The sequence below is a fragment of the Sinocyclocheilus grahami genome, unplaced genomic scaffold, assembly GCF_001515645.1.
Source record: "Sinocyclocheilus grahami isolate Dianchi unplaced genomic scaffold, SAMN03320097.WGS_v1.1 scaffold982.1, whole genome shotgun sequence".
Taxonomy (NCBI): Eukaryota; Metazoa; Chordata; class Actinopteri; order Cypriniformes; family Cyprinidae; genus Sinocyclocheilus; species Sinocyclocheilus grahami.
In genome coordinates, this window is record NW_015506161.1 from 26,191 (window position 1) to 39,358 (window position 13,168).

Sequence of the window (13,168 nt, forward strand, 5' to 3'; positions counted from 1 at the left end):
GAAAACAGCTGTGTGCAATCCGTGCTGAGTGCAATCAGTGCAATGAATGATGGGATATGTACTCCGGGATGATAAGCAACAGTAGTGTAGTGCGAGAGTCAATGTAAAGGAAAGGGTGACCTCTGATGGTAAGCAGACGGAAGTTCATGGACCGGATGCGTGACAGCATCAAAGTACCTCAACAGTTTCACCAGAGCGTCTGCAGGAGCTTTGATGACGACGCTGCTATTTCATGATTGGCCAGATTCCCCACATGACAACGATCACGTGTGTTTCGGGTTTATTCTAACATCCTCAATTCTAATAATGCTCTCAAATCTGTGTTTTTAGAACAGTAAAAGCTTTTTTACTGTAGTTGCACTGTTATATTGAGTCACATTTATCAAAAAACACTGATAAAAGCATATTCACCCATATTCATGTTTATGTTTAACTTTATTCCTGAACAGATGGTGCTGTATTAAACAGTATAAAAAAAGTGTGTCTGTTGGTCATGAAAATGTTTCTGAAACGTCTGTGTATTTGACAAACATTTGTGATAGTGTATGCATTGCAAACATCATGAGAGCGTCACTACCGGGAGCAGAAAGTGTCCGACTTGACATCTCCATTTTCAATTCCACCCCCGACTGCAACTACTGCGGCTACTCTGGCCAATCGGTCTGGTCTGCACAGTGCTGCTTCAAGTTGAACACACCTGTAGTCTCTTGGCTCATCCTCAGTCTGCTCCACCCTGTGGTGTGGATCTGCCTCAGGCCTTACAGTCACCTGCTATGCATGAGGATCCTTTGCCTCCAGCCTCCGAACCCCGGACTCCACCTATGCCCTCAGACCCATCAGCTCCACCGGGCTGGAATTCCACGCCTCCGGCTTTGCCTTGTCCCTCTATCCCTCGGGCTTTGTCTGGCTCCTCCTTCCCTCCGGCTCTGCCTTTGTCCTCAGATGCTTCAGCTCCACCACGGTCTTCCAGGTCTCTGTCTCCGCCTCAGTTCCCTTGTTATTTTCCACAGTTTTTGATTAATTAGTTCCCACACCTGTTCTGTTTCTCCTCAATTACATTCCCAGTGTATTTAAGCCCTTAGATTCCCTTAGCTCAAGGACCGGTATTGAATCTTTGTTGGTGGTTTCTCCTTGTGGATTTATTAAAAAGGACTTATTGGACTTTATTCCAAGTCATGCACTTTATTATACAGCAACAAGTTACAATAAAGAGCTGGGTGAAATAGTAACATTTTGTGAAAAAGATTTGTGTTTGTTTTTCATAATTACATTATGTGTTAACTTTGTTTCTCACAACTACATACAATTATTTTTACTCTTGTCATAAAAATAACCAAGGCAATAATCAAAGGTTGTATTTATTTATTTTTACATAAAACATAAATGCCATACAGAGACCTTAGTGAACAGTTAAAAGTAATGATGCAAAATGGTGGATCTGTGCTTTGAAAGACATTAATTTAATTACTGAAAATAAGCTTTTCAAAGCAATCCCCAGTTGTCTGGGTTAAACAAGTGGTTTAAACAAGAAAACCTCCATGGTAACTTTTTTCAACACTATCAAACAAGTCGCAAGGTAAGAAGGAAGTGTAAAACTAGCACACTAGCACAGCCTTTAGACAACTTACACGGTCACTTCAGGTTACTGTGATAATTGCTTAATGTCACTTAATTTCAAATATTGAAAATGCATTGTAAATATTCCATATCTCACCCAGTGAGGGTTTGTTAATTTATTCTTCATCTAACCCAGTCGACACCCTGGGGATGCTTATTCAATCTTGTCTTTGAATGTGCTTAATGAAGATTTGAGCTAATTAAATAAGTTGTATCTGGCATTCAGCACATCCTGCTGTTTAAAATTAACTGAACTGAACGTATGGCCATTTTTAGTACTGTCTTGTCCATAAAACAATTTATAAACCATGTAATCTGTGAAGAGCAATTGGTGCTTCATTTGTCTGATGCATGTATAAATCAAGGACCACAATTGATCCCTGACAAATAGGTATTTTAAATGTATGTCAAATGTGAAAATATGTTCCACTAAAAAAGAAAACCCTGATTGAAATTGACGATGATGAGATAGCATTTAAGATACAATTAATTAAGCCGTATCTACTGCTTTTGCAACAACTGACTGATTGGTAAAGAGACAAAAACAGAAAACACTATCACTGCTTTGCTGTAGCTTGTTACAGTAAAGACCAAAGAGCATTTATGCTTAATCTATGAACCATTTACTCACTTAATTAGAAGGAGCGAGTGAATGAGGCTCATTTGCATTTCAACAGCAACGGCCATATGTGATTGCAGCAGAGACACATCTTTGACTCAAATCATGCTGGCTTTCATTAGTGTCCTTACAAGTTTCTGTTTACTGCTGTTTGGATTGACAGAGCATACACTGAAAGGAACACGCAGATCTCAAGTCCCGCTGATTCTTTTTATGAATAACCTGCTACGGAAACCAGCCATCCGAAGTAAGTCAAGGCTGTAATGAAGAGCTTTTAGATGTGACTCCTGCATCTCTAATGTTCAGAAGAACTGCTGTGTGGAAAGTGGTTCGGTATAGAGAACAGGAACTTTGAGGAAAATTGTAGCTGTGCTCATTAGAGTTTGAAAAAGTCACTTCATTATATGAGCCAACTCAACTTTTAAGAAAACCTAGCACCTATATATCGCAAAATGGATGTTTGGTACCACACGCCTCCACAAGTCGCACTCAACTGGCTCGCTTCTTCTTCACAGACATTTCAATCCATCTGTTAATGGTTTAAAATTCAGCTAGAGTTGAGTTATGAAGAAAGCTAACCAAAGCGTATCTCTTTCCTTGTTATTATGCCAAAACACCCACTGTTTAGGTCTCTACAAGCAGTATTCCAGTCGTAAGGATGGATGGCAGTAGTGGTGAATGGCTCAGCACTCCCGTGCCTTCGTGTTGCCTGGAAAACCTCACCATGGAGAATTCCAGCAGGGGCCAAATCTATGAAGTCATGCTGCAGTCGACGAACACATCGAAGCGCAGTCCTCAGTTTGTTGGTGTGGAGCTCCTTCAGTCTTTTAAACCCCTCATAATCCCTTGCTACGCTCTCGTGGTCCTGGTTGGAGTTTTTGGGAACTACCTGCTGCTTTACGTCATCTGCCACACCAAAAAAATGCACAACGTGACCAACTTCTTCATCGGTAACCTGGCGTTTTCTGACATGCTGATGTGTGCTACCTGCGTGCCCTTTACCCTGGCATACGCTTTTAACCCTCGTGGGTGGGTTTTTGGAAGATTCATGTGCTACCTGGTGTTCCTCATTCAGCCGGTGACGGTGTACGTGTCGGTTTTCACACTGACAGCTATTGGGGTGGACAGGTGAGTGATGCATGTGAAAGTTGATCTGTCTCTTGACAGTGTGACTAATTCATCATTGCATCAATGTTTTATTAGCATTCTGGGGCTTTTAGAAGCATGGTTATGTAACAGATTGATTCAGTGGATTCATCACGTAGTCTCAAAAAGTCTCTTATACTAATTTTATTTAATTACAAAAATGTGATGTGAAATATTATTACAATTTAAAAATAACTTTTTTTATTTGAATATATTTTAAAAGCATTTATTTGAAATAAAAATATTTTGTAACATTTGTAAGGTCACTTTTTTGAATTAAAAAAAAAGTTAATGCATCCTTTCTGAATAAAAATATTAATTTATTTCAATCTTACTAACCCCAAATTTTGAATGGTAGAGTATATGCAGTGTTTAAATTTGTCTGTGTAACAGGTTGTTGAAAACATATCCTTATATGTACAGTATAGCGCAACACAAATCTATGCGGAATATAGAAGTTACTGCCTCATGTCGTTCAGTTTGAATAGAGAACAGGTGATAATATGATGACTGGAATCTGAAAATTATCATTATTTATTTAAATGTTTAAAATTTAAAGTTTGTTCTGATCTACTAGCAATTCGACTTTTCTTCAAACTTGCCACTTTTATATAGATTTTAGCTTGAACATTTTTTTAAAAGATTTCTATTTGAACAGATTTCTAACTTTTTCTTTTTGCTATAGCAAGGTCATAATAAAATGTCTTGGAAACCTTTTCACCATGCCTTCATTATTTATTTTTGGTCATTTTTAAATGGCTTTATAGCTTGTCCTTGTCGCAGACCTAAACAGTCATACACTACTGTGTGACATTCCAACATACAATTATAAGTTTAAATATTTAAAGGAGACCTATGCCCCTTTTTACAATATGTAATATAAGTCTCAGGTGTCCCCAGAATGTGTCTGTAAGATTTCAGCTCAAAATACCCCACAGATCATTTATTATATCATTTTGAAAATGCATATTTTGAGTGGAGGCAGAAACACGCTGTTTTCGTGCATGTCTCTTTGAATGCAAATGAGCTGCTGCTCCCCGCCCCTTTTCCAGAATAGGGCTTTGCCTTTACAGCTCCTTCCTCAGATACTCTGTTAAAAAACATCTGTTTGGCTCTGATTATAATGTTTATCGCGCTGAAATCATGCGTTTTAAAGCCATATCAGTTTACACTTTTGATACACGGTTTTCTGAGCTCACACATCCGAAGAACGTGCACAGAAAGCGGCTGTCACACAGTACTAAACTAAGTTCTCTTTCATGTCTAAGTTCTCTTTCATCTCTTATTGCACTTAAACTGTCATACAGTTTATGTTAAAAACACACCTGAGTTATAAAAACAGTCGGTTATGTCTGTGAAGGTAAACCGCTGGGAAATAAATTGCATGTTTATATTTGATCTGTGTGGCATCAGCGTAATATACAGTAAATAAATCAGTAAATCCACTGCTCTCTTGTCTCCTCTGAAGCTGGGACTCTAATTAGTGTTCTGTGCTCATCTGTGCAGCCAACGACAGAACAGTTAGCATTCTTTGCTTAAACTTTCGCCATTGCTTGCAAAAACATGGCGGTGCCATGGGTGGAAACTTGCAGATTATGTTTATCGCGCTGAAATCATGCGTTTTAAAGCCATATCAGTTTACACTTTTGATAAAGCGGCTGTCACACAGTACTAAACTAAGTTCTCTTTCATGTCTAAGTTCTCTTTCATCTCTTATTGCACTTAAACTGTCATACAGTTTATGTTAAAAACACACCTGAGTTATAAAAACAGTCGGTTATGTCTGTGAAGGTAAACCGCTGGGAAATCAATTGCATGTTTATATTTGATCTGTGTGGCATCAGCGTAATATACAGTAAATAAATCAGTAAATCCACTGCTCTCTTGTCTCCTCTGAAGCTGGGACTCTAATTAGTGTTCTGTGCTCATCTGTGCAGCCAACGACAGAACAGTTAGCATTCTTTGCTTAAACTTTCGCCATTGCTTGCAAAAACATGGCGGTGCCATGGGTGGAAACTTGCAGATTAAGGGGCAGTAATATTATAATAAGATCCCCTTTCTACATCACGGGGGGAGTGAAATCTGAGCGGCTTGCTTTTTTCACAAGCTTGCAGAGAAAGGCTTAACAAAAAAAAATTACTGGGTCATTCTTTTTCATGTTTTCTGGGTTGGTAGATACACCGGGCAACCGATTATAGCACTTAAACATGGAAAAATTTAGATTTTCATGATATGTCACCTTTAAAATAGATAACAGAGTGAAATAATAATCAAGCATTTACATTTTTTTTTTTAATTATGACATCAGTGTGCATAATACATCATTTGTCATAGAAAAGACGCTGATGGAAAATTTAATGACTGTCAGAAAACAAGACAAATTACAGAAGTGTTCTGTGATATATGTCCATGATTAAACTTGGTTAGACTTTTATTTTCTAAAGATACAGATTGTTTCAACCCCTCATGCAACCTTTTTGGTGTATTTCATCTAAATTTGAATGACTGAATAATATAAAGGTCTCTTTTTCTGGGGGCAAGAAGAGCCTGTAAGTTCTTATGGTACACAAAAATGCCATGCTATTATATGACACAATTGTATAGCGACACATTCTACAGAAAGCTGGAAGGCTAACAGCTGCCATATGTGAAATACCAAGGACACCAAAAATAAACCAGGATTTCTTATCCCCAAATCTGAAAAGAAATTCATAGTGGATCTTAACTTCTATCTTAACTTTGTGGCTTCGTAGAGCCTTTAACCTTCACACTTCCCTCCTTGCGTAGGCATGTGACGTGAGTCAGTGATGGATGATGGTGCTGAGCTATAGTCAAAGAAAATGAAAAATTGGTGGCTTGTAGTATAATAGGTGCATTAAGAATCCATTTACCTTACAGTGACGGCTTTTTTTTGCGCAGACTAGGCCGTCATCTCCTGTACATGGTCTGGTGGTTCATCTTCTGTGCTTTTACACGTGATAAAGCCTACATGAATACTGTCTTTAAAAGCCCTTGATATTATCGTAGGGGTTTGGATGCAGACACATTCATCTAGGCTGGATCGGAGGCAAGGAAATGTGCATCCATTGACGAGTGTGCTTTTGCAGCAAAACATCCAACAGGTCTTTCTCACCTTAAAGCGAATGAAAAGAGTTCATTTAGAGGTCTTGTTTTTTTGATCCCATTTCTTACAGCCCACTGATTATGTCTCTACAAAATCAACATGCAACATTTTGTATTTGCTTCAGCTTATATCGTTGTCTTTATATCTTAACACATAGCTTTTAAACTCAAATTGGGGCCACTAGTCAGCTGGCGTTCCCAGGGTCAATGAGTACAAGAGCTTCTTTTAAAATTCTAGCTTGAAGCACGTTACTTGAAATAGTATAAAACGAAACAGTATGTTTTTGAAACTTTTTTTATACCATCTTTCAGTTTGTACATTTTGTACAAAAAAAGATGAACAATTTCAAATGATAGTGTCAATTATAATACTAAATCAGTCAGATAAAGAATAATTTTAAGCAAGACAGTACATAAACCTTGACCAATCAAATCCTCCAAACTAAACTGACTTACCATGGTATGGGCTTGTTCACACAGAATGCGTTTTTGGTTTCCAAGGTCCTCATTACAGTTTACTCATCTACAGGGCTAGACAGCGTCTCGTGATCTACATGTTTTTAAAAGACTGTGTCAAGTTTAACTTTTAATAGATCAAGAAGACCTTTCACTTTTTGACATTCAGCTGCGCTGCGTAAACAGATCTCTTTGTTACTCATTAGCATTTTTGGAGAGATCAAATAGCATTTTAGCGCCGCTGGCGAGCTGAATGGCTCTTTTCAGGCCTCGATTCTTCCTCATTTTAAGATTTTTTCTTCATTAACATGTATCACCTTGACATCATTTTTCAATCAAAATGCATTTTAAAGGGATACTTCACTCAAAAATTATAATTCTCTCAACATTTACTCACCTTCCTGCTGTCCCAAATGTATACTCTCTCTTCAGAAAGAACAGAAACCGATTTTTAGAAAAGTAATCCATGAGTCCATATAATGCAATTGGATTGAACCACTACTAATGATAACTAATAACACTACTAATATTTTAAAACTATAAACAGTGGGCCGGAAACAGAACAGCAGAAGGGTGAGTTAATGTTGAGAGATTTTTTTCATTTCTAAGTGAAGTTTCCCTTTAATTCATACATTTAAAATGTGCTCATAATAGAAGAGAAGTCATTGATTATATTTTAATGTAATTTTGAATAAATTAATAGGACAAAAACATCTCTCCGGGGCCAGTTGTACTATTGCATCAGATACAGATGTATGATCACTAACTTGTTGCCTAAAACTGTCATTTTAACTTCTAGATACTATGCTACGGTTCATCCCCTGAAGAAGCGCATCTCAGTTCTGGCCTGCACATATCTTCTGTCTGGGATCTGGATTTTGTCGTGTGGTCTGGTGGCTCCTGCTGTGGCCCACACGTACCATGTGGAGTTCAAGGACGAAGGTTTCACCATCTGCGAGGAGTTCTGGATGGGTCAGGAGAAAGAGCGGCTAGCCTACGCTTACAGCACGCTCTTCATCACCTATGTCCTTCCTCTGTCCGCACTTTGCATCTCCTACTTGTGCATTTCAGTGAAGCTTCGCAATTGTGTGGTGCCAGGTCATCGCACCCAGAGCCAAGCGGAAGCCCAGCGGGCTCGGAAACGCAAGACGTTTCGTCTGGTGTCTTTAGTCGTCGCTGCTTTTGGGATCTGCTGGCTGCCGATAAGTGTCTTCAATGTTCTTCGGGATATTGATATAGACCTGATCGACAAGCGCTACTTCCTGCTGATCCAGCTATTGTGTCATTTGTGTGGAATGAGTTCCTCTTGTTGTAACCCGTTTTTATATGCATGGCTGCACGATCCTTTCAGGGCGGAATTGCGCAAGATGTTCACCTGCCATCGACGGATTGGCATCGGGATTCCTGCACACAACTGCGCTACCGCTAGCGTGGTTCTCTGACAGAAAAAGAGCACATCAAGTTAGTTCAAAGACTACTGAGGCTAGCAGAACATTTGGGTTGCACACTTTTTGAAAAGAGAAAGTGTTCACATTGGTCCTGGCTGGAACTATACCATCTGTAAGGTTCCTCCACATGCATCTTGTTTTAGATGGACACAGATGGTCTTTCTTGGATGTACAAGCCATGTGAGAAAACTGTTGGATTCAGCCACAAGATTTCACCATGCTGTCTGTGATTTGGATATGGATTTCCTAGGAAGGAGACTGAATGTTGGTCACATTACAGAGAAACGGTCCCTTAAAATACTGCAACAGAAACATACAGATACCCAGCTTTCAGAAAAGCAAATGTTTCAGCTTTAAAAGTGAATTACAGCTTATGTTAATGCCTTTCAAACTGTTGGATTAAAAATGTTTAAACTGCATGTGTTTATACAAGATGTCACTGAAGATATTTACATCAAACAGATAAAATATTCAAAAAGAACACATGGCCTATATGAAATATTAAAACCTTTTACTAATTAAATGTTTTCATAACTTTTCAGGCCTTTAATGTTTTTGTGCTCATAATAAAGTGTGCAAGAATACAAAGCTTATTGTCTTTATATACAAAAAAAAAAAACTTTGTCTGCACAAGCACAATTTTTATTTTGCAGTATCTTCTTTGTCCTGAAGCAAACAAGGAACAAAACTAAAAATTCAGAAAAGAAAGTGCCAAAATGTGTCAAGTGAGAGAAAGTCTCATTCGTGTGATTATAACCATACAATTTTGTATAAATTCATGTAACGTTTCATAATGTTGCATTAATAAACAGTGTCAGGACTGGCGGTTGTTTTATACACAAAGACATATTACTGGGTAAACAAAATAATTGCAATTAACTTGTTGTTCAGGTAAATGAATACAGTGTGAATATCTCTGTAACATTATGTTTTCCAAGACAAAACCATGGATTATTGCTCAAACAATGTTTAATGATCTGTACAATCCTCCAAATATTACTGTTTGTGCTAATAGTGCTATAAATGAATTAAGTGAAGCACAGAATGTCATGTTTTGGACACGATTGCATGTTATTTACAATTATATGTACATTTAATTTATTAAAATGTATACAAAATGCAACTAGCTGAGCTTAAGAGTGTTTTTGACTCACGTAAATAGGACTTTAAGGGATAGTTCACCCAAAAATGAAAATTCTGTCATTAATTACTCACCCTCATGTCGTTCCAAACCCGTAAGACCTTCGCTCATCTTCAGAACACAAATTAAGATATTTTTAATGAATCCCAAGAGCTCTCTGACCCTCCCATAGACAGCAAGGATCCTTACACGATCAGCGTCCAGAAACGTAGCAAGGCCATCGTTAAAACAAAAGACATCAGTGGTTCAACTGTAATTTTCCGAAGCTACGAGAATACTTTTTGTGCACAAAGAAAACAAAAAATAATGACTTTATTCAACAATCCATCTCCTCCACATCACCCTGGCATCATTTTGGAGAGTATGACGACGTATATGCATGCTTTGATCGGAACGTAAACAACGAATGCACGTGGAGCTGCTGACACAGACCAGCATACGTTGTTTACGTAAAATTACGGTTTCTGTAAAAACTAAGTTTCTAGACCATGATCGTTGTAGGATCCTTGCTGTCCATGGGTCAGAGAGCTCTTGGAAATGATCAGAAGTATCGTAATTTGTGTTCCAAATATGAATGACATGAGGGTGAGTAATTAATAACAGAATTTACATTTTTGGGTGAACTATCCCTTTAAGTTCATCTTTTATATACACTATATATAAAATTATAATCAATTACTTCACATGTGCTTTAGTATGTCAGTCAACACATGAAAATAAAAAATTTGCATAAACAAGTAGCACTAAAATCTAGTTAACTAACGGCATGATGTTACCGCTAACTTCAATTCAAAGTGCTAAAGATTCCACCAGTACGTTCACTAATTCAAAGGAACACCAATGCATGTGAACAATAATAAACTGATGAATAGATAAAGTGACTGTAGTCAGTAACCTTCGAAACGGTCTGGGCCTGTTAATATCCTCAACACAACAGCCCAAAATGAAAATAAGCTACAGCAACAAAAGACAAACCTATAAAAAGGAGGAAGCGTTTCTATGGTGACCAACTCAGTACATCCTTTAGAGTTTTTCTCTTTCTTCCCCCTCTCCACTAAATGTCTTTCTATGATAGATAGTCATGTTTTCAATGGTCTGCCATCCCAATACATCAAAGACAGCAACTACACAAACACAGCTTCGATAACAGGCCAGTGATTCACAAGGAGGATGACAGAAAATGTGAAAGACACACTGTACAATACCCTACAAATGAGTAACTAAGACGCTTTCCTCTCTTCATCTCTCAAGCTGCAGGCTGCAGACTCAGGTTAAGCTCAAAGGTCTCAGATCTATTGTGCAAACATAATAGAATATGCTGCTCAGTCTGCAGGCACACTACCATGGCAGTATTACATCTGGACTGAAAATGACTCGACGTATCAACTTATCTTTTGTTTCAGGGTCTGCCAAGCTACCAGGTTTATTAAATGGAGAAATAATAGTGACAACACCAAACGGATGCCTTTATGGGTCTTCGAACTTTCTTTTAGGCCAAGAGGCGGAGCAGAGACCCTGTTACACACTGGATAAAAATGAGTTCATAACAGTTATTGTAAATACTCAAACAAAAACCATAAAAAACTTGATGAAATAAAATATAATATAAAAAACAAACTTATACTTCAGCTAGTTGCCAGTGCATGTCATTTTCATTTAGTTTGACTTGATGTGCTAAAATAATTATAACTAAAACAAAAAAAAAGCTATAAATAAAAAAGATTATAGAAACTATAATAGTATCTCAATGATACTGAAATAACACTGGTTAATGACATACTGTAAAGAAATTATTTTCATTTTCAAATATTCATTATGCAAAAGTTATTTTCAGTCCTCAAATTCAACTGGTTGAGCAGCATTCACAGGCTGCTATAACAGTGCAACAGCCCTGAGACATTTCACTGTTCCTATCACACCACTTGTCAGTGTATAATAGTGTATTAGTGCTGGGGGTTTTTCAGTATCTCTTTCTATAGGTTACATCGCCAATAGGTGGTGAAAAGTGAGTCACTGAATCATTAATTCAACCAATTCATTCAAAAACGAATTAATTCACCCCAATCGCATGAGCAAAGGTAACTAACTTACAAGATGCTGATTTTGTATGATGTGATTGTGATTGATGTGAATTTTTAGAAAAAGAAAAAACATGAGCATGAAGGTTAAACCTAACAGTAAGGAGATGGGGCATTAGCAGATCATGCAAACTCAAGACAAATTACCCACCAATTTGCCAAAAAGCTATGAATTGCAGAGAGAGTGTGTTGCTTTCATTTAGCAACAAAACACGTGACTGTCTTTATGAGTCATTCATTGAATTATTCACTCAGCCAATTTTCGCAAACACAATTAATTCAGGAATGAAACTGTTACTGCAAGATGCAGAAGTTGGTTCTGCTTCATTTGGAACTATTGTCCTTAGCGGAGCAAAATAGTAGTAATGTGTCTAAAATGTAAGTTACTGATTATTAACCTCCTGCTTATTGAATTGTGCCACAATAACTGTATTCACAACAGCAGTCTTGATTTGTTTGATATTATCCAAACAGAATTACAGAATAACTTCACATTCACTTTAAAAGTGACAATAATTAGTGGACTCCTTGCAGTGCCAGTGCAGACCTCCTGTTGGAAGACCCCTTCATCTTTAGCAAGATAAAGATAAAAAATAAATCAATAGATCTCTGAATTAATTCAGCTGAAAGGAAAGCATTGTTAAGCAACTGTTGACTGAAAATGTGTGAATGATGATAGACAACACAGGATAGAGCAGATAAGTCAGAATATTCCTGATTGTGAGTTGAAATAACATGGAATGAATGCAGCTCTTTTGTGTGTGGACTGTTTTTCTATTGTGTATTTTTTTCTTTGTATCAGACAGAGGTGGTCAGCAGCAGTGCTCCACGTTTGCCGCTCTCATGTATTCATCCTCATGGGTTATTACCCTGAGAGCTGCTTCCTACAGTGCTGCAAAACTGAAAGCTATAGTACAGGAAGTTGTTTCAGGAAGAAATTAATTGAATAAAACCAAATCACAGCAATGGATCACATAAATAAGGCCAAATGTAAAATATTCCGCTTCCTGAACATTCCATGTTTTGAAGTAAATGGTTGAATGCAGCAGAATAATTGTAATTAAAAAAAAAAAGTTTTCCCCTATCACTTTGGTTTTTACACAATTTTTAATTGCACGCAAAACAGCACTGCACATGTAAAAGACACATCAATATATCCACACATAATGTCAGAAATATGTCAGCACGGAACTAGGATCGTTAAATCCATCTTCTCTGCTCATTAAGTCAGTGTATGCATGCATTAAACTCCACTTTGACTGAACTTGGATTTACTGATGATACGAATCAGTCAATATCAGTTTTTTTATTTCTGCTAATTATCTCTTATTTCAAGCTACTAATTAGTCAACTGTAGATACTGTGGACAGCATAAACTTTAAACATTAAATAAGGCAATATAATTAGCTAAAGATATCTCATGATAGCTCATACTGTTTGCATATAAAAGTCAATTAAAACAGCAGCCAAGTATCATTTCAACACAGCACACATATAATGATGAAGGCCATGACATCCTCTTGAGCTGCCTGACTAGTAA

The 13,168-nt window shown here is 37.4% G+C and overlaps 1 protein-coding gene and 1 long non-coding RNA gene across 3 annotated transcripts; one reads left to right on the forward strand and one right to left on the reverse strand.

Annotated features, from left to right (window-relative positions):
• The first annotated feature begins 2,894 nt into the window (after window positions 1-2,894).
• Window positions 2,895-8,729, forward strand: LOC107565126 (prolactin-releasing peptide receptor-like). Its single transcript, XM_016250338.1, has 2 exons — window positions 2,895-3,364; window positions 7,761-8,729. The coding sequence occupies exons 1-2, from the start codon at window positions 2,895-2,897 to the stop codon at window positions 8,401-8,403; spliced, it is 1,113 nt and encodes a 370-aa protein (XP_016105824.1). The 3' UTR covers window positions 8,404-8,729.
• On the reverse strand, window positions 6,066-7,204 carry LOC107565127 (uncharacterized). 2 transcript variants are annotated; one of them, XR_001606329.1, is made up of 3 exons: window positions 6,962-7,204; window positions 6,274-6,515; window positions 6,066-6,207 (listed from the first exon to the last, which is right to left on the reverse strand). It is a non-coding gene; the product is annotated as an uncharacterized lncRNA (long non-coding RNA). The 2 variants fall into 2 exon arrangements; XR_001606328.1 differs by having other exon boundaries at window positions 6,279-6,515; window positions 6,962-7,203.
• Window positions 8,730-13,168: the final 4,439 nt, after the last annotated feature.